This window comes from Pristis pectinata, chromosome 3, assembly GCF_009764475.1.
Source record: "Pristis pectinata isolate sPriPec2 chromosome 3, sPriPec2.1.pri, whole genome shotgun sequence".
In the NCBI taxonomy this organism is placed as follows: domain Eukaryota; kingdom Metazoa; phylum Chordata; class Chondrichthyes; order Rhinopristiformes; family Pristidae; genus Pristis; species Pristis pectinata.
In genome coordinates, this window is record NC_067407.1 from 139,228,271 (window position 1) to 139,255,048 (window position 26,778).

The following is a 26,778-nucleotide window of genomic DNA, read 5'->3' on the forward strand; positions in this document are numbered from 1 at the left end:
AGAGCAAGAGTTTAGGGTTAGCATGTTCCAGAAAGGGGGAAAGATGGCAAGATTAGGGAACCTTGGATGACAAAGGATATTGAAGACTTGATCAGGGTAAAAAAACAGGAACATATACCAGATATGTTATATCTGGGGGCAAGCAGGGTAGTGTAGTGGTTAGTGTAACACTTTACAGCACCAGCGATCCAGGTTCAATTCCAGCCACTGTCTGTAAGGAGTTTGTATGTTCTCCCTGTGTCTGCATGGGTTTCCTTCCACATTCCAAAGGCGTACGGGTTAGGAAGTTGTGGGCGTGCTATGTTGTCGCCGGAAGCGTGGTGACACTTGTGGGCTGCCCCTAGAACACTCTACGCAAAAGATGCATTTCACTGTGTGTTTTAATGTACATGTGACTAATAAAGATATCTTATATGGGCAACTGGGATCAAGGGAGTCTCTTGAGGAATATAGGGTGTGTAAGAGAGAACATAAGAATGAAATTAGGAGGGCAGAATATTCCCATGAAATATCCTTGGCAAGTAGATTAAGGAGAATCCCACATTCTATAAGTACATCAGGAGCAAGAGGGTAGCCAGAGAAAGATAGAAACATAGAAAACCTATAGCACAATTCAGGCCCTTCGGCCCATAAAGCTGTGCTGAACATGTTCCTACCTTAGAAATTACTAGGCTTACCCATAGCCCTCTATTTTTCTAAGCTCCATGTACCTATCCAACAGTCTCTTAAAAGACCCTATCGTATCCGCCTCCACCACCGTTGCCGGCAGCCCATTCCACGCACTCACCACTCTCTGAGTAAAAAACTTACGCCTGACATCTCCTCTATACCTACTCCCCAGCACCTTAAACCTGTGTCCTCTTGTGGCAACCATTTCAGCCCTGGGGAAAAGCCTCTGACTATCCACATGATCAATGCCTCTCATCTTATACACCTCCATCAGATCCCCCCCATCCTCCGTCGCTCCAAGGAGAAAAGGCCGAGTTCACTCAACCTGTTTTCATAAGGCATGCTACCCAGTCCAGGCAACATCCTTGTAAATCTCCTCTGCACCCTCTCTATGGCTTCCACATCCTTCCTGTAGTGAGGCAACCAGAACTGAGCACAGTACTCCAAGTGGGGTCTGGCCAGGGTCCTATACAGCTGCAACATTACCTCTCGGCTCCTAAATTCAATACTACGATTGATGAAGGACAATATACCATATGCTTTCTTAACCACAGTCAACCTGTGCAGCTGCTTTGAGTGTCCTATGGACTTGGACCCCAAGATCCCTCTGATCCTCCACACTGCCAAGTCTTACCATTGTGCCATCATATTTGACTTGCCAAAATGAACCACTTCACACTTATCTGGGTTGAACTTTATCTGCCATTTCTCAGCCCAGTTTTGCATCCTATGTCCCGCTGTAACCTCTGACGGTCCTCCACACTATCCACAACAGCTCCAACCTTTGTGTCATCAGCAAACTTACTAACCCATCCCTCCACTTCAAAGGATATTTAAGATATTTATTTATGAGTCACATGTATATAGAAACACACAGTGAAATGCATCATTTTGCATTACTGAGAATGTGCTGGGAACAGCCTGCAAGTGTTGCCACTCTTCCAGCGCCAACATAGCATGCCCACAGCTCCTAACCTGTACATCTTTGGAATGTGGGAGGAAACCCATGCAGACACAGGGAGAATGTACAAACTCCTTACATTGGTGGGAATTGAACCTGGGTCGCTGGCGCTGTAATAGTGTTACGCTAACCGCTACATTACCATGGGTCCCCTTAAGGACAAAAGGGTGATCTATATGTGGAGCCAGGCGATGTGGTTGAGATCCGAAATGAATACTTCTCATCTGTATTCACAAAGGACATGCAAGATAGTGAATCCAGGGAGGGATATGTGGATAATCTGGAGTGGGTCAGTGTTAAGAAAGAGGAAGGTTCAAGTCCATACTTCCCTGAAAGTTGCAACAGAAGTAGATAGAATATGTCTTTATCACCCTGTGTCCAACCATTCATAGGTCAGGCATTGGATATAAAAAGTTGGGATGTTGCAACTTTACAAAACACTGATTAGACCACAATGAGTATGCAGTTCTGGTCACCACACTATAGGAAATATGTGTTTGCTCTGGAGAGAGTGCAGAGGAGATTCACTAGGATGTTGCCCGGATGGGAGGGCGACATTGGACAGGCTGGGCTCATTTTACCCGGAGCAAAGGAGGCTGAGGCATGACCTGATAGAGTAGATATCCTTCCAATGGTAGGGGTATCAAAAACATAGGTTTAAGGTGAGAAGAAGGAGTTTTAAATGGGGATTGAAGGAAAAGTTTTTTTGCACAGTGGTTGATATCTGGAATGGACTTCCAGAAGTGGTTGAGTCAGATCCAACCATTACATTTGAAATACATTTAGAGACAGACATAGGATACAGACCTAATGTGGGCAAATAGATTGGTGCAGATGGACAAAATGGTCAGTCTGGATATGGTGGGCTGAAGGGCCTGTGCTGTACAACACCAACAGATCAGAATCAGGTTTATTATCACTGACATACGTCATGAAATAGGTTGCTTGTGGCAGCAGTACAGTGCAAGACATAAAGATTAGTATAAGATACAAAAATAAATAGTGCAAAAGAGGAATAACGAGGTAGTGTTCATGGGTTCATGGACCGTTTAGAAATCTGATGGTGGAGGGGAAGAAGCTGTTCCTGAATCATTGAGTGTGGGTCTTCAGGCTCCTGTACCTCCTCCCTGATGGTAGTAGCGAGAAGAGGGCATGTCCCGGGTGGTGAGGGTCCTTAGTGATGGATGCCGCCTTCTTGAGGCACCACCACTTGAAGATGTCCTTGATGGTAGGGAGGGTTGTGCCCGTGGTGGAGCTAGGGTGAGTCTACAACCCTCTGCAGCCTCTTGCGATCCTGCGCATTGGAGCCTCCATACCAGGCGGTGATGCAACCAGTCAGAATGCTCTCCATCGTACATCTACAGAAATCTGTAAGTCTCTGGTGACGTACTGAATCTCCTCAAACGCCACCAGCACCAGTACTTGATCCGTAGCCTGTCTGGGTAATTTGAGTGCTCAGCTAGGTACCCCTCAAATGTTATGAGAGTCTCAGCCTCCACCAGGCACTCAACTAGAGCATTCCAAACTCCAACCACCCTCTGGATGAGGAAGTTCTCCCTCAGATCCCCTCTATGTCTCTTACCCTACACCTACACCTTCTAGTTTTACGTACCTCTGCTGTGGGGGAACGTTTCTTACTATCTATCCAATCTATGTCTCATAACTTTGTATATCTCCCTCAGTTTTCTCCTCAGCTTCATCCGCTCCAAGGAAAACAAACCCTCATAACTGAAATGCTCCATCCTAGGCAACATCCTGGTGGATCTCCTCTGGACCCTCCCCACTGCAGTCACGCTGGGATGCCAATTAGAGTGCCCATCCTGGCCAACCTCGGGTCTAAGACCAAATGTGTAATGTGCACCCCACCCCACCCCATCATGAAACCAAGGTCATTTACCACAGCAACTTGCACTCATAAGGCATCCTCAATGTGCTTGTGCATGATATCCTAAGCTGCTTGATAGGAGTTTTTCAGCAAAATTGGCAATCAAACTACACAAGTGGATTAAAACAGAGGACCAAAAGCTTGATTAGGATGAGATTTAAGGAAGCATCCCAGAGGCAGAGAGGAAGGAATTCCAGGCTTAAGGACTTGCCCGTGGTGGAGCGATTAAAATCAGTGACGATGCAGAGGCTGGGAGTGGAGGAATGCTCAGAGGATGAACAAGCCAAACTCGTCAAGGTTCTGTACCTGTTTGTTTACGCTATTCCTGATGGGATAAATTATCTTGTCATTAGTTTGTATGTGTCCTCCTCCTCTAATCAAAGTGATATGTTTGTGCAGGTGGCCCATGCACAATATGATGCACTCAGAGTCCTTTCTGTTCACTTACCGTTTGGACGAACTTTACAATTTATAAATTACACCCAAGAAATAAAATTTACATTTGCATCATTAAATTTCACAAGCAAATTTGATGGACTAAAATAGTGGCGTCACAGGTAGACCATGGTGAAAAAGGCATTTAGCGCGCTGGCCTTCATCAGTCACGCCATTGAGTATAGGAGTTGGGACATTAAGTTGCAGTTGTACAAGTCATTGGTGAGGCTGCACTTGGAGTACTGTGTACAGGTTTGTTCACCCTGTTATAGGAAAGACGTGGTTAAACTGGAAAGAGTGCAGAAAAGATTTACAAGGATGTTGCCAGGACTTGAGGGCCTGAGTTATAGGGAGATGTTGGCCAGGCTAGGTCTCTATTGGAGTGTAGGAGAACGAGGGGTGACCTTATAGAAATGTTTAAAATTATGAGATGCATAGATAAGGTGGATGGTAGCGGTCTTTTCCCTGGGGTAGGGGAGTCCAAAACTGGGGGGGGGGGGGGGGGCACGGTGCATAGATTTAGGATGAGGGGAAAGATTCAAGGGATCTGAGGGGCACCTTTTTCACGCAAGAGTGTGGTGAGTATATGGAACGAGCTGCCAGAGGAAGTGGCTGAGGCAGGTACAATAGTATCATTGAAGAATCACTTGGATAGGTATATGGAGGGGAGGGGTATGGGCCGAACACAGGAAATTGGGACTAGCTGGGTGGGCCGAAGGGCCTGTATCCATGCTGTATTGCTCGATGACTCTATGAAATCACTGGAGTGGGAGAACATGTTCACACCTGCTACCCCCACTTGGATTCTCAATCCTGACCAAGAGACGGGGGTAGGGACAAAGCCTGCAGCTGTGCCACAGGAAGGACATTCCATGACTCTGTCAGAGTGCGTAGGCAAACTGGAAGGGCGAGGCTGTTAATGAGACAGAAACACGCCCTGAGGTGTTCTGCTACTGCCTACAATTGCTGTCATTGTCTTCCTGTGATCATCCCTTGACTCAGTCGACTGCCTCACTTCCACTGTCCAGTTGGCTTGTGTTAAGCACTGAACGTCTTGCCTGAGTGTTTGTCTTTTAACCAACTAGGCGTTATGCCGAGCATGCCACAACCGTGGGATCGACATGGCAGGCTTTATTCCTTCCTCCGTACTTTTGATTTTGGCGCTGTATTGGAAAAAGCAAATGTTCCTTTTTAAAGAATAGTGTAAATTAGTTTTGATCAAACACCTAAATGTTACGTGAAGGACAACTGAGACATACAAACCATTGGGGTTTTCAGCTTTGTAAAACGTCTTCAACAGATCCACAGCTTCCTCAGCTCTGTGTCCACCTATGCACTGCAACAGGAGAGATGGAACAATTGTATTAATCTGGCGTCTTTCCCAACCATGGGGCACCTCATAGAGTACTACAGCACAGAAACAGGCTCTTCAGCCCATCTAGTCCATGCCAACCTGATCTTCTGCCTAGCCCCATCAACCTGCACCTAGACCATATCCCTCCAAACCTCTCCCATCCATGTACCTATCCAAATTTCTCTTAAATGTTACAATTGAACCTGCATCCACCACTTCCACTGGCAGCTCGTTCCACACTCGCACCACCCTCTGTGAAGAAGTTCCCCCTTAGATTCCCCTTAAATATTTCACCTTTCACCCTAAACCTACGTCCTCTAGTTCCAGTCTCACCCAACCTGAGAGGAAAAAGCCTGTATGCATTCACCCTATCTATACCCCTCATAATTTTGTATTCCCTGCTGAGATCTCCCCTCATTCTCCTGGGCTCCAGGGAATAAAGTCCTAACCTATTCAACCTTTCCCTATAACTCTGGTCCTCAAGTCCCAGCAATATCTGTGTAAATTTTCTCTGCACTCTTTCAAGCTTATTGATCTCTCTCCTGTAGGTAGGTGACCAGAACTGCACACAATACTCAAAATTCGGCCTCACCAACATCTTGTACAACTTCAACATAACATCCCAACATCCCATCTCAAAGCATAATGTAGTCTTGAAATTTAGTCACTGCTGTAATAGAACATAGAATAGTACAGCACAGGAACAGGCCTTTCGGCCCACAACGTCTGTGTGTACCGTGATGGAAATTTAAACATGCCATATTCTTGCACGTGGTCTATACCCCTCCATTCTCTGCCTGTTCAGGTGCCTGTCTAAATGCCTCTTAAACATTGCTATTGTATCTGCTTCCACCACTTCAATTGGCAGCATGTTCTAGACACCCACCACTCTCTGTGTGACAGAAACTTGCCCCGCACACCTCCTTTAAACTTTCTTCCCCTCACCTTAAAGCTATGCCCTCTAGTATTTGACATTTTCACCCTGGGAAAATGACACTGTCTACCCTATCTCTGCTTCTCATAATTTAATAAGCATCTGTCAGGTCTCCCCGCAGACTGTGATGCTCCAGTGAAAACAACCCAAGTTTATCCAATCAGGCAGAAGATACAAAAGCCTGAAAGCACGTACCACCAGGCTCAAGGACAGTTTCTATCCTGCTGTTAGAAGACTATTGAATGGTTTCCTAGTATAAGATGGACTCTTGACCTTAAAATCTACCTCATTATGACCTTGCACATTATTGTTTACCTGCACTGCACTTTCTCTGGCTGTGACTCTTTACTCTGCATTCTGCATTGTTTTACCCTATGCTACCTTAACGCACTGTGTAATGAATTGAACTGTATTGACAGTATGCAAGACAAGTTTTTCCCACTATATCAGTACAATTGACAATAATAAACTAATTTCAATTGCCCAGATACAAGTAGACCCAATCCCTAAGAATCTTCTCCAACAATTTCCCTACCAGTAATGTAAGCCTCATCAGCCCATAAATTCCTGGTTCGTTTCTATTGCCCTTCTTAAATAGAGGGCCAACATTGGCTATTCTCCAGCCCTCTGGGACCTTGTTTGTGATTAAAGAGGATAAGAAGATCTCTGTCAAGGCCCCAGCAATCTCTTCTCTTGCCTCTCTCAATAACCTGGGATAGATCTCCTCAGGCCCTGGGGACTTAACTACCTTAATGTTCTTCAAGAGGCCCAACACCTCCTCCTCCTTGACATCAACATACCCTGGAATATCAGCATACCCTTCCCTCATTTCGCTGCCCATGTCCTTCTCCTTCTCCTGGGTGAATACTGATGCAAGGGACTCGCTTATCACCTCTCCCACTGACTCCAGGCATAATCTCCCTCCTTTGTCCTTGAGTAGTCCTACCCTCTCCCTAATTATCTTTTTGTTTTTAACGTACGTATAACATGGTTTAGGATTCCCTTTAATCCTGGCCAAGAGCATTTCATGGCCCGTTTTAGTCCTCCCAATTTCCTGTTGAAGTTCTCTCCTGCTTCTCCTATATACCTCAAAGGCCCTGTCTTATTTCAGCTTCCTAGACTTTACATATGCTCCATTTGCCTTTTTGATTAAATTTGCAACATCTCTTATCATCCAAGGCTGTCTATACTTCTCGCTGCCTCGGTAAAGACCCCACCCACCGGGGCATTCTCTCTTCTCTCCCCTCCCATCAGGCAGAAGATACAAAAGCCTGAAAGCACGTACTACCAGGCTCAAGGACAGCTTCTATCCTGCTGTTATAAGAAGATTGAATGGTCCCCTAGTACGATAAAATGGACTCTTGACCTCACAATCTACCTCGTTATGACCTTCTACCTTATTGTCTACCTGCACTGCACTTTCTTTGTAGCTGTGACAGTTTACTCTATATTCTGTTATTGTTTTACTTTGTACTACCTCAATGCACTGTGTAATGAATTGAGCTGTGTGAATGGTATGCAAGACACGTTTTTCACTGTACCTCAGTACAAGTGACAATAATAAACCAATTCCAATTCCTGAACCCTGCCATCCTTGTCTCGCTACCTCACAGGAACATATTGGTCCTGAATTCTGACCAGCAGCCTTTAAAAGACTCCCGCGTCGAATGTGGACAAACAATAAAAGGTGCTCCTGATCTAATCTCCCTAGCTCCCACCTAATACTGTTGTAATTAGCCTTTCCCCAATTTCGTACAACCCCCTGAGGTCCTTATCCATAACTATCTGAAAAATTACAGAGTTATGATTACTGTTCCCAAAATGCTCTCCCACTGAAACTCTGAACATCTGACCAGGCTCGTTTCCCAATACAAGGTCTACTATGGCCCCTTCCCTCATTGGATTTTCTACATACTGTGTCAAGAAACTCTCTTGGATACAAACAAATTCTGCAAAGTCTCTGGCACTCTCAGTCAATATTGCGGAAATTAAAGTCACCCACTACAACTGGCCTGTTAATTTTACACCTTTCCATAATCTGTCTACATATCTGTTCCTCTATCTCCCATTGGCTAATGGGAAGCCTAGAGTATAACCCCATCAGAGTGACTGCACCTTTCTTATTCCTGAGCTCTACCCATGTGGCTTCACTGGATGGGTCCTCCAGGATGTCCTCTCTAAGTGCAGCAGTGACACTCTCCCTGCTCAGTAACGCAACTCCCCCACCTCTTTTACACCCCTCCCTATCATGTCTGAATCATCTAAATCCTGGAACGTTGAGCTGCCAGTCCTGCCCTTCTCTCAACATTGTAGTTCCAATGTAGGAGATGTATTCATAGTTATGCACAGCAAGCTCCCACAAATGTCAATGACCTCATAATATAAAAGAGGATACCAGAAGCTTTTTCAGATATATAATGAATAGAGAGGCAAGAGTGGACATCGGACCACTGGAAAATGACGCTGGAGAGATAGTAATCATAGAATTGTACAGCATGGAAACAGGCCCTTCAGCCCACTGCGTCTATGCCGGCCATCGTGCCTATCTCTACTAATCCCAGTTGCCTGCATTAATTCCAGATCCCTCTATGCCCGGCTCATTCAAGTACCTGTCCGGATGCCTCTTAAACCTTGTGCAGTTCCTGCCTCCACCGCCTCCTCTGGCAGCTCATTCCAGATACCACTACCCTTTGTGTGAAACATTTACCCCTCAGTTCCCCTTTAAATCTCCTCCTTCTCGCCTTAAACTCATGCCCTCCAGTTTTACAGAGTCTCGCTATCTACTCTTTGCCTCTTAATTTTATATATCTCTGTTCTGTCACCTCTCAGTCTCCTTTGCTCCAGGAAAAACAGACCCTTGTATCTCAAACCCTCTAATCCAGGCAACATTCTTGTGAATCTTTTTTCTGCACTCTCTCTAGATTAATCACATGTAACGTGCCAACCAGAACTGCACAGAATATTTCAAGTGCAGCCCAACCAACATTTTGTACAACTGTAACACGTCCCAAGCCTTGTATTCAATGCCTCGGCTGAAGGTAAGCATGCTATATGCTTTCTTCACCACCCTGACTACCTGTGTTGCCACTTTCAGGGAACTATCTACTTGTACCCCAAGGTCTCTCTGTTCAGTAATACTCCCTAGTGCCCCGCCATTCACTGTGTATGTCTTGCCCTGGTTTAACTTCTCAAAATGCATCACTTCACACGTGTCTGAGTTAAATTCCATCGGCCGTTCCCTTGCCGATTTCCCCAGTTGATCTACATCCTGTGTAACCTTGGACAACTTTCTTCACTGTCCACTAAACCACCAATTCTGGTGTCATCTGCAACCTTATTAACCATGTCACCTTCATTCTCATCCAAATCATTAATATGTATGACAAGCAACGTAATGGGGAACAAAGAAATAGTGGAAGAACTGAATAAGTATTTTGCATCAGTCTTCGCTGTGGAAGACACCAGCAACATGCCAGAAATTCGAGAGAGTCAGGGGCAGAAGTGAGTGTAGTCACTATCACTAAGGTGCTTGGGAAACTTAAAGGCTTGAAGATGGATAAGTCACCTGGACCAGACAGACTACACCTCGGAGGAAAGAGATAGCTGAAGAGATGGAGGCATTAGTCGTGATCTTTCAAGAAACACTAGTCAGGAGTGGTTCTGGAGGACTGGAAAATCACAAATGTCACTCCACTTTTTAAGAAGGGAGGGAGGCAAAAGGCAGGAAATTAAAGGCCAGTTAGCCTGACTTCAGTGGTTGGTAAGATGTTATTGAGGTTTCAGGGTATTTGGAAGCACAAAATAGGCCAAATTCAGCATGGTTTCCTTAAGGGGAGACCTTACCTAACAAATCTGTTGGAATTCTTTGAGGAAGTAACAGGCAGGATAGACAAAGGAGAGTCAGTGGATATTGTTTACTTGGATTTTCAGAAGGCCTTTGACAAGCTGCTAAACAAGATAGGAACCCATGGTATTACAGGAAAGGTACTTGCATGGATAGAAAATTGGCTAACTGGCAGAAGGCAAAGAGTGGGAATAAAGGGGGTCTTTTCTGGTTGGCTGCCGGTGACTAGTGGTGTTCCGCAGGGTTGGTGTTACGTCCGCTACTTTTCACATTATGTGTTAATGATCTGGATGATGGAATTGAGGGCTTTGTGGCCAAGTTTGCGGGTGATACAAGGATAGGCGGAGGGGCAGGTAGTGTTGAGGAAGCAAGGAGTCTGCAGAAGGATTTGGACAGGTTGGGAGACTGGGCAAAGAACTGGCAGATGGAATACAGCGTGGGGAAATGTACGGTCATGCACTTTGGTAGAAGGAATAAAGGCGTAGACTATTTTCTAATAAGGAAGCGAATTCAGAAATCGGAGGTACAAAGGGACTTGGGAGTCCTGGTGCAGGATTCTCTAAAGGTTAACTTGCAGGTTGAGTCGGTAGTAAGGAAGGCAAATGCAATGTTAGTATTCATTTTGAGAGGACTAGGATATAAAAGCAAAGATGTAATGCTGAGGCTTTATAAGGTGTTGGTCAGACCACATTTGGAGTATTGTGAGCAGTTTTGGGCCCCATATCTAAGGAAGGATGTGCCGGTATTGGAGAGGGTCCAGAGGAGGTTTGCAAGATGATCCTGGGAATGGAAGGGTTAATGAATGAAGAGCGTTGGTTCTGGGCCTGTACTCGCTGGAGATTAGAAGGACGAGGGGGGATCTCATTGAAACCTACCGAATATTGAAAGGCCTGGATAGAGTGGACGTGGAGAGGATGTTTCCAGTGGTGGGAGAGTCTTGGACCAGAGGGGCACAGCCTCAGAATAAAAGGACATCCCTTTAGAACAGAGATGAGGAGGAATTTCTTCAGCCAGAGGGTGGTGAATCTGTGGAATTAATTGCCACAGACGGCTGTGGAGGCCAAGTCATTGGGTATATTTAAGGTGGAGGTTGATAGGTTCTTGATTAGTAAGGGTGTCAAGGTTACAGGGAGAAGGCAGGAGAATGGGGTTGAGAGGGAAAATAAATCAGCCATGAACGAATGGTGGAGCAGACTCGATGGGCCAAATGGCCTAATTCTGCTCCTATATCTTATAGTCTTATAATGTTGTAGCCATGGTTACAGATAAATATTTGATAGGGCATCTGGAGAGCTCCTTGCTCATTTCCACTGGGTAGTGGAATCTAAAACTAGAGAGCACAGGTTTAAAGTGAGGGGAAAGATTTAAAAGGGACCTGAGGGGCAACTTTTTCCACACAGAGGGTGGTGGGTATATGGAACGAGCTGCCAGAGGAAGTGGTAGGGGCAGGTACCATTACAACGTTTGAAAGACATTTGGACAGGTGCATGGATAGAAAAAGTTTAGAGGGATATGGACCAGATGGGACGAGTTGGGCTGAAGGGCCTCCTTCTGTGCTGTATAGCTCTATGACCATTCTTTGAAACAATGCCATGGAATCATCATTCAGGGTTGAAATGTCTCATACTAGGGGGCATACCTTTAAGGTGAGAGGGGGGAAGTTCATAGGAGATGTGTGGGACAGGTTTTTATTTTACATGGAGAGTGGTTGGTGCCTGGAATGTGCTGCCAGGGGTGGTGGTGGAGGCAGATACAACAAAGGCATTTAAAAGGCTCTTAGACAGGCACATGAATGTGCAGAGTATGGAGGGATATGGAGCATGTGCAGGCAGAAGGGATTAGGTGTCATTAGCTTAATTAGTTCAGCACAACATTGTGGGCCGAAAGGCCTGTTCCTGTGCTGTATTCTTCTATTTCTATTATATAGACCTGGGTGGGGTATGGGACAGTGCTTAAATGCCTTGTCTGAAAGACACTGCCTTCGACAGTGCTGCACGATGAGGACAGGCCAGATTTTCTGCACTGCTGTAGAAGGTAAACCCACCACCTAATGACTTGAAGGCAAGACAGCTTCCCATTAAAACAACTGGGACACAAACACCAGTCAACACTTCACGTGAAGCATCTCAACTTTGCCAAGAAAACTCGATTACTAATCCAGTATCTGACCTTGTCAGGAAGTTAAAGGATTTGTGGGGTGATTTTTCCCCCCGACCTGTGGTGCCCGGAGGATATGACAGCGGTGGGGTCGAGCACACTGCAGAGGCCGTGATTCAGAGTCATTAGGTTGCTTTCATATGGCTGTTAGTTTGCAGTCAATTAATCAGAGAGTGAAGATGGGCCTTCGGCCAACTGCGAGTGCTGGTGTGCGCTTTGGATGGCTGGACCCTTATGACAACATTGGCAGCCAGATAACAATCAGCTAAGCAGGATTTTCCATGCTCCCAGCTGAAGAGGGCAAGGCAGGAAGCAGCTCATCCCCACTAGAAGAAACACCAGTAAAAACAGCCCAGGAGCTGCTTTGAACAGCTCCAGGAATACAATAACTACACCAAGTGCTGACGTTGGGTATTACAGCCCTGTACACAAAACAAACTACATCTCCATATGTGATCTGAATGTCAGTTCCAACATTGTAATTTCATCTCCTGGCACAGAGCCCAGGCAGTGGAGTTGAAGGTTAATTTCCTCAATACAGACAGGGGTTCTGAGAACACATGATGTAGGTACTGAAATACCCCCGAGGCTCCTCGATAACCAAATCCCTCCCAGGGAAGTGGGATAAAACTGTTCATGCACTCTGATAAAGAAATACATGCTACTGGAGCCAGGCCCACAGCGAATCCAAGTACATCCTGATCCATTTGATCTTTAAATGGGATATGGAGAGAAGATTGAACGATAACGGGAATGGAGGAAATGTGCACTTGGAACACTCCGACACGTTGCAAACGGAGACCCAAGAGACTGCGGATGCTGGAATCTGGAGCAACACACAATCTGCTGGAGGAACTCAGCGGGTCGAGCAGCATCTGGGGGGGTGGGGGAGGAATTGTTGATGTTTGGTTTCGACCTGAAACGTTGGCAATTCTTTTCCTCCCACAGATGCTGGTCGACCAGCTGAGTTCCTCCAGCAGATTGTGTGTTGAGACACGTTGAGAACAGTTGATGTGCAGCTCTCCACTGTACACGGCGAGTTGCCAGCACTAATGATGAGTCTAGTGTGTTGCAGTCATTTTTGATTGCCCAAGTCTCAACCTAACTCTGCACAGGTATAAACCACCATTCACAGCCATCGTGTTACACACTATGCATACGTCTGCACTGCACATGCTAGTTGTTTTACTAGTGAGGTTGTTGTGGTTTTACTGGCACAGCTGACGAAAGTAACCCAATGAGTCAGAATTGTACAGCACGAAAACAGAGCCTTCGGCCCAACTCATCCATGCCAACCAAGGTGTCTGAGCTGGTCCCATTTGCCTGCATTTGGCCCATATTGCTCTAAACCTTGTACCCGTCAAAATGTCTTTAATTGTAACTATACCCAGCCCCTCTCAGTCCTGATGCAGGGGTTTTGACCCAAAACGTCGACAATTTCGTACCTCCATCAGATGCCGCTAGACCGGCTGAGTTCCTCCAGCAGCTTGTTCCATAAGCCCACCACCCTCTGCATGAAAATGTTGCCCCTCGTCCCTTTTAAATCCTTCCCCACTTAAATCTCTGTCCTCTAGCTTCAGACTCCCCTACCCTGGGAAAAAGACCATTCACCTTATCTACAACCACCACCAGTTTACGAAGGTCTATAAGGTCACCCCTCAGCCTCCTATGCTGAACAAACTTCACTGAACTATGGATTCAACTGGGACTAGGAGAAAGACATTCATTCCGAGGGATGCAAATCTTTGCAATTCTCTATCCCAGAAGGCTGTGAGTGCAGAGTGATCAAGTGTGGGATGGATAGATTTTTGAATATTAAGGGAATCGGGGGTTATAGAGATTGGGCATGAAAGTGGAGTTCTGATGGAGTATCAACCATGATTCGGTGGGCCAAATGGCTGTATTTCTCTATAATCTGACCAAACAGTGCAGAAATTCAAGAAGCCCCATGATTTGCCCCTGTTCCTATTTTTTTTAAAAAGGTAGCAGTTGAGTCAGATAGGTAGACATAGCTTAAAAGTTTGCTTAACCTTTCAGTGTTAGTTATGAATTCACACAGTTCAATAACTCATTGGGACATGTACGTGGTTTCTGCCTTTGATTTGTGCTGGGTCTGTGCTGGGCTAGCCTAGGGTGGTGATGATTGTCCAACCAACTAGTCCAAGGTAGAGGCACTCCAGTGAAAAACTATTTGTAAATATTTCCCCTGAGCCCATTTGTGGCAACGCCTCACTGAAATCGAGGTAGAAACATGAGCAAAGATAAATTCCATCAAGTACATTTGACAAAATAATTCCAGAACTTTATGGCTCAGGAATGCATTCTGGGCCACGGTGTCCATTCTGACTCCAAGGAGTAATCCAGCTAAATCCCACTTTCCACAGGGAACACAAGAGACTGCGATGCTGGAATCTGGAGCAACAATCTGCTAGAGGAACTCAGTGGGTAGAACAAGAAAGGAATTTGGAGGAAAGGAATTGTTGACGTTTCAGGTCGAAACCCCGCATCAGGACGCGTGCAAGGTTTCAACCCAAAACATCGATGATTCCTCGCGCCTCCACCCCCCACAGATGCCACTCGAACTGCTGGTTCCTCCAGTGGATTATTTATTGCTCCACTTTCCAGCTCTTGGCTTGCAATCTGTTACATTATGGTGCACTGAGGGTATAAGAGAATTGGAATTGATTTATTACTGTCACATGTACTGAGGTACAGTGAAAAACTTGTCCTGCATACTGTTCATACAGATCAATTCATTACACAGTGCATTGAGGTAGTACAAGGGAAAACAATAACAGAATGCAGAATAAAGTGTAACAGCTACAGAAAAAATGCAGTGCAGGCAGACAATAAGGTGCAAGGTCATAACAAGGTAGATTATAACAGGTTCAAGGACAGCTTCTATCCTGCTGTTATAAGGCTATTGAATGGTTCCCTAGTACGATAAGAGGGACTTTTGACCTCACAATCTACCTCATTATGACCTTGCACCTTACTGTCTGCCTGCACTGCACTTTCTCTGTAGCTGTGACACTTTATTCTACATTCTGTATTGTTTTCCCTTGTAGTACGAATGGTATGCATGACAAGTGTTTCACTGTATCTCAGTACAAGTAACAATAACAAACCAATACCAATACTACTTCAATTCACTGTTATAATGAAATGATCTGTATGGATGGCATGCAAAACGAAGCTTTTCATTGTATCTAGGTACATGTGAATCAATTTAACCATGTAATCTATCTGTTTTGCCACCTTCAAGGATCAGGGGATTTGTGCAACTAGGTTCCTCAATACTAAGACCCTACCATTCATGGTGTGTCCTAGCCTCATTAGTGCTCTCAAAATGCATCACCTCACATTTGTCTGGATTAAACTCCATCTACCATTTTTCAGCCCATTTCACCAACACATCGATGTGTCTCTGCAAGCTGAGACCACCCTCCACACCAGTCAGAGACACCCAATCGCAAAAACAACCCTCTACCATCACCACCGGTCTCCTATTGCCAAGCAATTTGCCCTGGCTCCCATGGGCCCTAACACTTTGAAGCAGTCTCCCATTTGGGTCCATGTGAATCACATCTACTACCCTGCCCTCATTGATACACTTTGTTACCTTTTAAAAAATTCAATCGAATTGGTCACACAAGGATCTGCCCTTGACAAAGCCATGTCACTGATCAATCCCTGCCTTTCTAAGTGATCATTAATCCTCTCAGAATTCTCTCCAGTATCTTCTTTACCACTGATGTTAGGTAAGATATCTTTATTAATCACATGTACATCGAAACACACGATGAAATGTATCTTTGTGTAGAGTGTTCTGGGGGCAGCCCACAAGTTTCACCACACTTCTGGCATCAACATAACATGCCCACAACTTCCTAACCCGTACGTCTTTGGAATGTGGGAGGAAACCGGAGCACCCGGAGGAAACACACGCAGACACGGGGAGAACGTACAAACTCCTCACAGACAGCGGCCGGGTCGCTGGCACTGTAAAGCGTTATGCTAACCACTATACTACTGTCTATAGTTACCAGGCTTTTCTCTGCTGACTTTCATGAAAAGGGGAACCACGTTTTCCGTCCTCCAGTCATCTGGTACCTCACTTGTGTCAAGTGAAGATTTAAAAATCTCAGACAGAGTCCCAGCAATCTCTTCCCTTGCCTCCCACAGCAGCCTGGGATAAATCCCATCCGACCCTGGAGATTTATCCACCTTTAAGCCTGCCAAGGCATTGAGCATCTCCTCTTTATTTCTGGAGACCTGCACTAGATTTACACCTGCCTCTTCACTGAATTCTCCAACTACAAAGCCTGTGAATACCGACGAAAGGTGTTCATCTAGGACCTTACCTGTACCTTCCGGCTCCATACACCGATTGCCCCCGTTGTCACGAAAGGGCCCGACTTTTTCCATTGTTATTCTTTTGCCCTTAATATACTTAGAGAATGCCTTCAGATTTACCTTAATCCTGTCTGTCTGTGATTTCTCGTGAGCCCCTCACAGCATTCCTAATTTCCTTTATAAATACCTCCCTATGCTGTTTATACTCATGACAGGCTTTCCCCATCATTAGTTCCCTATATCTGTCATGGGCTTTTTTTCTCTTTAGCCAACCCCCAATAATCACTCAACATCCAGGGTTCCCTAAACTTGTTCCTCCTGACTGTTACTCTTCCAGGACCATGTTGGCCTTGACCGTCGTTATTTCTCCTTTTGAATGCTTCCCACAGTGTTGATATAGATTCACCTGCAAGTAGATGCTCCCAATCTCCCTTTGCCAGATCCTTCCATCTGTTGGTGAAGTTGGACTTCCCCCCCACCAATGTAAGACCTTAATTATTGGTCCGTCCCTACCCTGTTTCATAACCACTTTAAAACATACTGAGTAATGATCACTATTTCCAAAATGCTCCCCTAATGATACTCTCTCCATTTGACCAGCCACATTCCCCAAGATAAGGTCCAGTAATGTTCCTTCTCTCATTGGTCTATCTACACACTGTGTCATAAAGCTCTCCTGGACATACCCCAAAAACTCCACTCTCTGAGCCTTTAACGCTAAGGCAACCCCAGTTAATATTTGGGAATTACAATCCCCTAGACGTACAACCTTATTTTTATTACATCTCTCTGATATAATAGTACACATCTGTTCCTCTATATCCTGTTGACTGTTAGGAGGTCTGTAATACACTCCCAGCAAAGTGACAACACTTTTTGTTTCTAATCTCTACCCATATGGTCTCATTTGAGGAGCCTTCTTGGAATATCCTCCCTCAATCTTTGAATAACAGTGCAATACCTCCCCCGCTTTTACTTCCCCTCTGTCTTGCCTGAAAATTCCATACCCTGGGATATTGAGTTGCCAGTCCTGCCTGTCCTTCAACCATCTCTCAGTGATGACAACAATATTGTAGACCCTCATGTTAACTGAAACTTTGAGTACATCAACTTGTTACACTCCTTGCATTAAAATAGATGCAATTTAACTGTGAATTCACTTGATGTTCACCCACACACTTGTTCAGCCTGCTGGACTTTTTCTCCTCCAGGTAACTGTACTCTCCACTGAAATAAGTACTCTGATCCCCTTCCTCTGTCGGGGGTTGAATTGCCTTCTCCTATATCAAAGAGTCATGTAGTAATACAGCACAGAAACAAGCCCTTAGGTCCAAATGGTCCATGCCAACCAAAAAACCCACCTAAGCTCGTCCCATTTGCCAACATTTGGCCCATATCCTCCAAACCTTTCCTATCCATGTACCTGTCCAAGTGTCTTTTAAAAGTTGCTATTGTACCTGCCTCAACCACTTCCTTTGGCAGCTCATTCCACATACATACCACCCTTTGTGTAAAGAAAAATTTGCCCCTCAAGTTCCTATTAAATTTTTCCCCTCTCACCTTAAACCTATGTCCTCCAGTTCTTGATTCCCCAACCCTGGGAAAAAGACTGTGACCATTCACCTTATCTCTGCTCCTCATGATTTTATACACCTCTATAAAATCACCTCTTAATCTCCTACATTCCATGTAATAAGGTCCTAGCAACCTCTCCCTGCAACTCCCGCCCTTGAGTCCTGGCAACATTCTCCTTCCCTGCACTCTTTCCAGCTTAATGACCTCTTTCCTATAACAGGGTAACCAAAACTGTACACAGTACTCTAGGTGCAGCTTCACCAATTTCTTGTACAACTACAACATTAATGTGCTGCCTCCTATAATCAATGCCTTGATTTATGAAGGCTAGTGTGCCAAATGTCATCATAAGTAATTAATTGTAACTTCTCTATCTTTCCACTGATAACTTTAGATTTAAGCACCTTTGTTAAGGGAAATAAATCCTTATTCATCCTGCCTTAGCCTCTTCAAATTTCATTCACCTCGATCATATCTCCTCTTGGCTGCCTATGCTCCAGAGATTGTGATGGACTTGCTTTCCTTAACACAGAAATACTAATACAATCTCCAGCTGGAGTAACACAGCTTTACCCAGACAATTTTTGACTATGCATTCAATAAGTTCATGTTATTTAAAAGTAAGTTATGAAGCAAATGTATGGAACTAAGTATCTCTCTTCTGGCACGTTTGCTGCTCAAGGCAACATGAGATGCGAGAAATAATCTTTCCCAAGGGTCACCAAAGTTGTCAACGCAAGATTAATTAAATTGGTTCGCAGTATAAAGCAGGTCAATGCAGTGGAATGAGTGCTGATGGCAGGGTGAGGTACAGGTAATGATGGATCTGCGTCACTTCCAGCTCCCTGTTTTTACCCAGAGAGTGGTTGGGGCATGGAATGCACTGCCTGTGGCGGTGGTGGAGGCAGGTACATTGGTCAAATTCAAGAGATTACTAGATAAGCATATGGAGGAATTTAAAATAGAGGGATATGTGGGAGGATGGGGTTAGATAGTCTTAGGTGAGGTTAAAAGGTTGGCACAACATTGTGGGCCGAAGGGCCTGTATTGTGCTGTATGGTTCTATGTTCTATATTGATCATCGACCTGCTGGCACGAGGCACGAGAAGGTACACTACAAGGCAGGGTGGACCAGTCGACAAACATCCGGCCACACAGAGCCGCACTGGGCAGACTGCAGGGCTGCTTCCATTGGAAAGTTTCTCTCCAGCAAGTCACTGACCCTGCACCGATTCCTGTATTGTTCTGTCAGTCTTCTTCAAACTAAACACCAAGCACTCGAGCACTGGTCACCTGTAGTTTGGATCCAGCTCTTTATCCCTGAATCTAGCCGATCCCACCCCAACCTAGGGAGGTCACCGACCCTCCTCAAATGTTCTGGAGTTCCGGGTTAATTCCCGAGACATTGTTGCAAGATAAATAAACAAAAAATCTCATCCTCCATCTTTCTAATCATAATCAAAGACCCCACCCACCCCAGACATTCTCTCTCCCCCTCCCCCACCCCACCCCTCATCGGGCAGAAGATACAAAAACCTCAAAGCACATACCACCAGGCTCAAGGACAGCTTCTATCCCACTGTTATAAAACTATTGGAATGGTTCCCTAGTACGATAAATTAGACTCTTGACCTCACAATCTACCTCGTTATGACCTTGCACCTTATTGTCTGCCTGCACTGCACTTTCTCTGTAACTGTAAAGCTTTATTCTGCATTCTGTTATTGTTTTACCCTGTACTACCTCAGTGCACTGTTATAATGAATAGATCTGTATGGACGGTATGCAAGTCATGTTTTTTCACTGTACCTTGGTACATGTAACAATAATAAACCAATTTACCATACCCACTCCCCTACCCCCACCTTACTCTACTTTCCCATGAACCTATCCACTTTCCTTTAAATGCTATTTGCCTCCACAATACACATTTTACCATTTTCTCAAGTGGATATTGCTCAAGACAAAGGACTGGTAGTGTTGGAGGGTTCATCAGCACGAAGGTCAGATCTGGGAGGGTTAACATTAGCTTTCCTTCCATGTAGAACATCAGATGGCATTTTACAACAAAATAATTGTTTTATGGTCATCATTACTTTTTCTCCTAGCTTTATTTATTTACGTACTTTCTGTCATGGTTGGACTTGAATTCATGTCTTCAGATCCAAACCTCTGGTTACAAGTCCAGTAACATAATCACTACTGTGTGGCAACCCGTAACAGAGATTATCTTATATTGGTGGTCTACACTCAATGCATCGTTTCATAGAGTTCAGCACAGAAACAGGCCCTTCGGCCCAACTCTTCCATGCCGACCAAGTTGTCTACTTGAGCTGGTCCCATTTCCCTGTGTTTGGCCCATATCCCTCTAAACCTTTCCTATCCATCCATCAAACCCTTTAATAATTTTAAAGGCCTGTATTGGGCCATACAGGCTACAGTCTTCCAGCCACTATCGTTCTCCCATCAGCTCTTGGAACTGTTTTACTTTCCTGAAGATAGGAAATGGGAGTCTGCTCTGCCTTTCAATAAGGCCTTGGCTGACCTGATCTTGGCCTAACTCCACTCTCCTATCTGTTCCCCAGACCCTTTGCCTTTCTTGCCCTTGAATATATTCAATTATTCGGCCTCTGTAGCTCTCTAGAGACAGACTTCCTGAATCATGATCATCAGAAAAGAATTTCCACATCTCCATATTAAATGCGGAATCCACTATTCTAAAACAGTGACCCCTATTTCCAGATTCACCACTCGGGAAAACCTTCTCTCAGCATCTTCCAGAACCTCACATTGCAAGATGATCACCCAAACTCCAGAGAGTAAAGGCTCAACCTACTCAACCTCCATTATGGCAATCCTAGAAATTGACCATGAAAGTTCTCCGAATTACCTCCAAGGGAAATATATCCTCCTTAAACAATGGCACCAAGTCTGTACACAGCACTCCAGGTGTGGCCTCACCGACGTCCCGTATAATTATGCCAAGAGTTTCCTACTTTTATACTCTGCTCCCCTTTGCAATAAAGGCCAACTTTTCAGTTGTTTTCCTGATTACTTGTAACTTTCTGTGTTTCATGTAATGGTCAATGAGATTCCATTTTACGGCAGCGTTCTGTAGTCTTCTCCAGTCGTTGTCTGGCTGACAAGATGACTGCATCTCCTCTAGCAACTCTTCAGCCGAGGATAGCTTTTAATATTCACAAGACAGCAGTCTGCTAGGTTGATGTTCTTTTCACTGGATTCAATATCCACTCTGTCCTGCCAACATACACGAATGGCAGCAGTACACACTATCTATGCATGCAGTGCAGTAATTGGCCATGATCATAGATTCATAGAATCACAGAATCATAAGGCACAGAAACAGGCCCCTCAGCCCACCAAATCTGCGCCAACCATTTATACCAATCCTATTTCCCATTTTATTCCTCACATTCCTACCAAATCTACACAGATTCTACCACCACCTACACACTAGGAGCAATTTATAGGAAAAAGACGTACGGGTTAGGAAGTTGTGGGCCTGCTATGTTGGTGCCGGAAGCGTGGCGACACTTGCGGGCTGCCCCCCAGAACACTCTACGCATAAGATGCATTTCACCGTGTGTTTCGATGTACATGTGACTAATAAAGAAATCTTATCTTATCGATTCACCTACCAACCTTCACGTTTTTGGGATATGGAAGGAAACTGCATCACTCAATACAGAAAGCACCCGAAGTCAGGATTGAACCCGGATCACCCAACCCGTGAGGCAGTGGCCATGCTAACTGCACCATGGTGCTCATAGACAGCATCCCCTTTCCTGTGAGTTCTATCACTGCAAAGGAGTAAGGCAATGCCATCAAGAAAATGTCATCACTTCGAGATTCCTCCCCTGCCAACATGACCAAAGACCCCTCCAATCACGTTCATTCTCTCCTCTCCCTCCTTCCATCAGGCAGAAGATACAAAAGCTTGAAAACATGTACCACCAGGCTCAAGGACAGCTTCTATCCCACTGTTGTAAGACTCTTGAACGGTAAAGATGAATTCTTGATCTCTCAATCTACCTCGTCATGGCCCTTGCACCTTATTGTCTGCCTGCACTGCACCTTCTCTGTATCTGTAACACTATATTCTGCATTCTGTTATTGTCTTCCCTTTGTACTACCTTGATGTACTTATGTTTGGAATGACCTGTGTAGATGGCATGCAAAACAAATTTTCTCACTGTATCTCGGTACATGTGACAATAATAAACCAATTACCACCAAGCCTAACATCGTGGTGATTTTGTTCATGCATTATTGTTAGGGAATGTCCTACAATTCCACCCTAATATCATTGCTGGGTGTTTATATCTTTTTTATAGAGCTCTTGACAGTCAAAAGGTCAATTCCATCGGCCATCTCACACTGCCTTAAGAATTTGCTAGAGGGACCCCGTTGAACAGTTGGAGGCCAGTGGATGCTAAGGCACCCAGTGCTGAGTTTAGTCACAGTCGTTGAGAGATACAGCACATAAACAGGGCCTTAGACCCACGGAGTGAGAGATACAGCACATAAATAGGGCCTTAGAGAGATACAGCACATAAATAGGGCCTTAGACCCACGGAGTCCACACCAACCATCAACCACCCATTTGCACTAATCCTGTATTAATCCCATTTTTTATTCTTCCCACATTCTCATCAAACCCTCTGGATTCCAGCACTCACCTACACCCTAGGGACAATTTACAGTGGATTCATCTACCACCCTGCATGTCTTTGGGATGCAGGAGGAAGGGGGAAAACCCATGCAGTCATAGGGAGAAGGTGCAGACCCCGCACAGACAGCGCCAGAAGTCAGGATCAAACCTGGGTCTCTGGCGCTGTGAGGCAGTGACTCTACCAGCTACAACACAGTGCTATCCACATTCACGGGAACCATTCCAGAATCCATAGAATTTTGTATCAGCTACAGCATCCTGCTTTTGTATTACTTCTCAGTGTTTTGGCTAAGATTAAGAGGTGTAACATATTTATTATGATCACAGCAACTAGTGCTGTGTTAACACAGTGTTTACATTACTGTACAAGTAACATGAGGCCGGAATTAACAACTCAGAGACCTGCATTCAAATCCCGTCTTGGCAACTGGGGAATTTAAATTCATTTGATCAACTAAACCTGGAATAAAATGCTAGTTTCAGTGATGGTGACAATGAAACCAACATATATAGTAAAAACCCATGCAGTTATGGAAAATGTCAGAGTTATAGGGCGCAGAAACAGGCCCTCTGGCCCTCCATGTCGGTGCTAACTACTAACCATCCATTTAAACTAATCCTACTTTAAGCTCCCCATGTCCACAGCAACTTCTCTCCATCCACACACAACCTTCCTCACCACAAACCCCCACTAGATTCTACCACTCATCTACAGATTAGGGTAATTTACAGTGTAGATTAAATTAATTTGTTGTCAGAAACACCAGGGTGCAATCAAATGCCTTACTTGTGTGAAACTCACATATTGGTATTGGTTTATTATTGTCACTTGTACTGAGGTACAGTGAAAAACCTGTCTTGCATACTGATCGTACAGATCAATTCATTACACAGTGCAGTTACATTGGATTAGTACAGAGTGCATTGAGGTAGTACAGGTAAAAACAATAACAGTACAGAGTAAAGAGTCACAGCTACAAAGAAAGTGCAGTGCAATAAGGTGCAGGGTCACAACAAGGTAGATCGTGAGGTCAGAGTCCATCTTATTGTATAAGGGAACCATTCAATAGTCTTATCACAGTGGGGTAGAAGCTGTCCTTCAGTCTGGTGGTATGCGCCCTCAGGCTCTATCTTCTACCTGATGGGAGAAGAGAGAAGAGAGAATGACCCGGGTGGGTGGGGTCTTTGATTATGCCGGCTGCTTCGCCAAGGCAGCGAGAGGCAACGGCAGAGTCCAAGGAGGGGTAAACAGTATGCAGACAATTGCCTTGCCCCTTTAGGTTCTCTGTCAGTACAGTGAGGCAGGTAGTTGAGCTGCTGCCTCACAGTTCCAGCAATCCAGTTTCGAACCTAACCTCCGGTGCTGTCTGTGTGGAGTTTGCACTTTCTCCATATGGCTTTCCCCCGGGTGCTTCGGTTTCCTCCCACATCCCAAACACACGCTGGTTGATTGTCCATTTAAATTGCCCCTAGTGTGTAGAATCTGAGTGGAGTTGATGGGAATGAGAGAATAAAAATGGGATTAGTACAGGTATAACACGTGTGAACGGTGGGCCCTGTTTCCGTGCTGTATGACTCCATGGTAGTCATAGGACTATTATGGCACAGAAGGAGGCCATTTAGCTACCCTCTCTGTTTCAGCTTGCTATTGGTTTATTGCTGTCACATGTACTGACGTACAGTGAAAAACTTGTCTTGCATACTGTGCATTGAGGTAGTGCAATGTAAAACAATAGCAGAATGCAGAATAAAGTGTTACAGTTACAGAGAAAGTGCAGTGCAGGCAGGCAAGATCATAACAAGGTAGAATGTGAGGTCAAGAGTCCATCTTATCATATAAGGGGACCATTCAATAGTCTTATAACAGTGGGATAGAAGCTGACCTTGAGCCTGGTGGTACATGCTTTCAGGCTTTTGTATCTTCTGCCCAATGGGAGAGGGGAGAAGAAAGAATGTCCAGGGTGGGTGGGGTTTTTGATTATGTTCTTGCTTTACTGAGGCAGCAAGAAGTTAGACAGACTCCATGGAGGTTGGTTTCCGTGATGTGCTGAGCTGTGTCTACAACTCTCTGCAGTTTCTTGTAGTCCTGGGCAGAGCAGTTGCCATACCAAGCCGTGATTCATCTGGATAGGATGCTTTCTATGGTGCATCGATAAAAATTGGTAAGGGTCGACAGGGACATGCCAAATTTCTTTGGCCTCCTGAGAAAGTAGAGGCACTGGTGAGCTTTCTTAGCCATGGCGTCTACGTGGTTGGACCAGGACAGGCTATTGGTGCCCGTTGACAGCTTCTAACTTAACCCTGTGAAAGAGAGACTGGGGCTCATTCCTGACTTGCAAGCTCTCTTTTTTTTTAATCTGTTTTTATATCCGCCTCAGCCACAACACCAGGTGCATGTAAATCCCCAACACGGACAAGCATCTTCTCATTGCCCGCGTGGATGCTGAAAACTGTTGTTAAAAGGCTTCTCAAAATGCACTGATAGGTTTCAGACATGAACTTAAGAACAGGAGCAAACAATAAAGTGCTGGAAGGAACATCGAGGGCCAGGCAGCATCTGTGGAGGCAGAGGAATCGTTGACGGTTTGGGTCGAAACCCTGCATCAGGACTGAGAGTGCGGAGGGAGGGCAGCTGGTATAAAGAGATGAGAGGGACGGGTGAGGCAGGGGCTGGCAGGCGATGGTGAGGAGGGAGATGAGGTCCAGATGGAGCCAGGTGGGGGAGGGAGATAGAGAAGGGAGACAGCGGCCGGTAGGTGATAGGTGGAAGACAGATAAGGAGAAAGAGAAAAGGAGAGAGAGAGAGAAAAAGAGGGGGATGATGGATGGAGCCAAGGGGAGGGTGAGGGATGGTGCCTGACCCTCCAACAGTTTGGTTCTTGCTGCAGATTCCAGAATCTACAGTCTCGTGTCTCTCCAGGACCCTAGCTGGAACTTGTTATAATGCAAAAAAACATTGAAAAACCATTATATGCAGATCCTTGCAACTGGTTTACCTGAAAGGGGGCTCCAGTGTGTTGTAAATCATCGGCGGGAATGTTCAGCACTGAACCACAACCTCCAAAGCGCTCATTCCGACAGGCGTACACGACCAGTGGAATGTCTGCAACAGGGTGAAGGAAAACAAAGAGCCTTTCTTCCAACTAAAACTGGTTGGAGCCCGCCCACCCACACCCATCCCACCTCCTACCAATTCCTCTCCCCATCCAACCCCCTGGACTTTCCTTGCATTCTTTTGTCCAATTTGCTGCTGGAAAGGGAAATGCCAAGCATTATGGCTGTTGGCCCAGAATGACACAAGGCAGAAAGAGCTCAGCCGACCCACCACAAGTGCCTGTGTCAATTCTTTCATATAGTTTTCCAATTATCTCACTCCCTTCCTCTCCTACGGCCCTGTATTCTTACTCCCTTCCAGTACTTGGAGTACTGTATCCAGTTCTGGTCGCCTCATTATAGGAAGGATGTGGAAGCGTTGGAAAGGGCGCAGAGGAGATTTACCAGGATGCTGCCAGGTTTAGAGAGTATGCATTATGAGGAGAGACTAAGGGAGCTAGGGCTTTACTCTTTGGAGAGAAAGGAGGATGAGAGGAGACATGATAGAAGTATACAAAATATTAAGATAGAGTAGACAGCCAGCACCTCTTCCCCAGGGCACCAATGCTCAATACAAGAGGGCATGGCTTTAAGGTAATGGGTGGGAAGTTCAAGGGAGATATCAGAGGAAGGTTTTTTACCCAGAGAGTGGTTGGGGCATGGAATGCGCTGCCTGGGGCGGTGGTGGAGGCAGGTACATTGGTCAAATTCAAGAGATTGTTAGATAAGCATATGGAGGAATTTAAAATAGAGGGATATGTGGGAGGAAGGGGTCAGATAGTCTAAGGCGAGGTTTAAAGGTCGGCACAACATTGTGGGCTG

General features: G+C 45.2%; 2 protein-coding genes across 3 annotated transcripts in view; one reads left to right on the plus strand and one right to left on the minus strand.

Moving 5' to 3' along the window:
- Positions 1-26,778, plus strand: part of aig1 (androgen-induced 1 (H. sapiens)) — a 266,938-nt gene that overhangs the window by 236,846 nt on the left and 3,314 nt on the right. The window lies entirely within an intron of this gene.
- adat2 (adenosine deaminase tRNA specific 2) overlaps positions 1,835-26,778 on the minus strand; it is a 60,668-nt gene continuing 35,724 nt past the window's right edge. Inside the window, exons 4-6 of one of the 2 annotated variants that reach the window (XM_052011722.1) lie at positions 25,860-25,966; positions 5,214-5,286; positions 1,835-5,113 (exon numbers count right to left, since the gene is read on the minus strand). In XM_052011722.1, the coding sequence (XP_051867682.1) occupies positions 5,082-5,113; positions 5,214-5,286; positions 25,860-25,966 (212 nt within the window). In that variant the 3' untranslated portion in view covers positions 1,835-5,081. Of the gene's footprint in view, positions 5,138-5,213; positions 5,287-25,859; positions 25,967-26,778 lie in introns of both variants that reach the window. The other variant, XM_052011721.1, reaches the window with a different exon arrangement.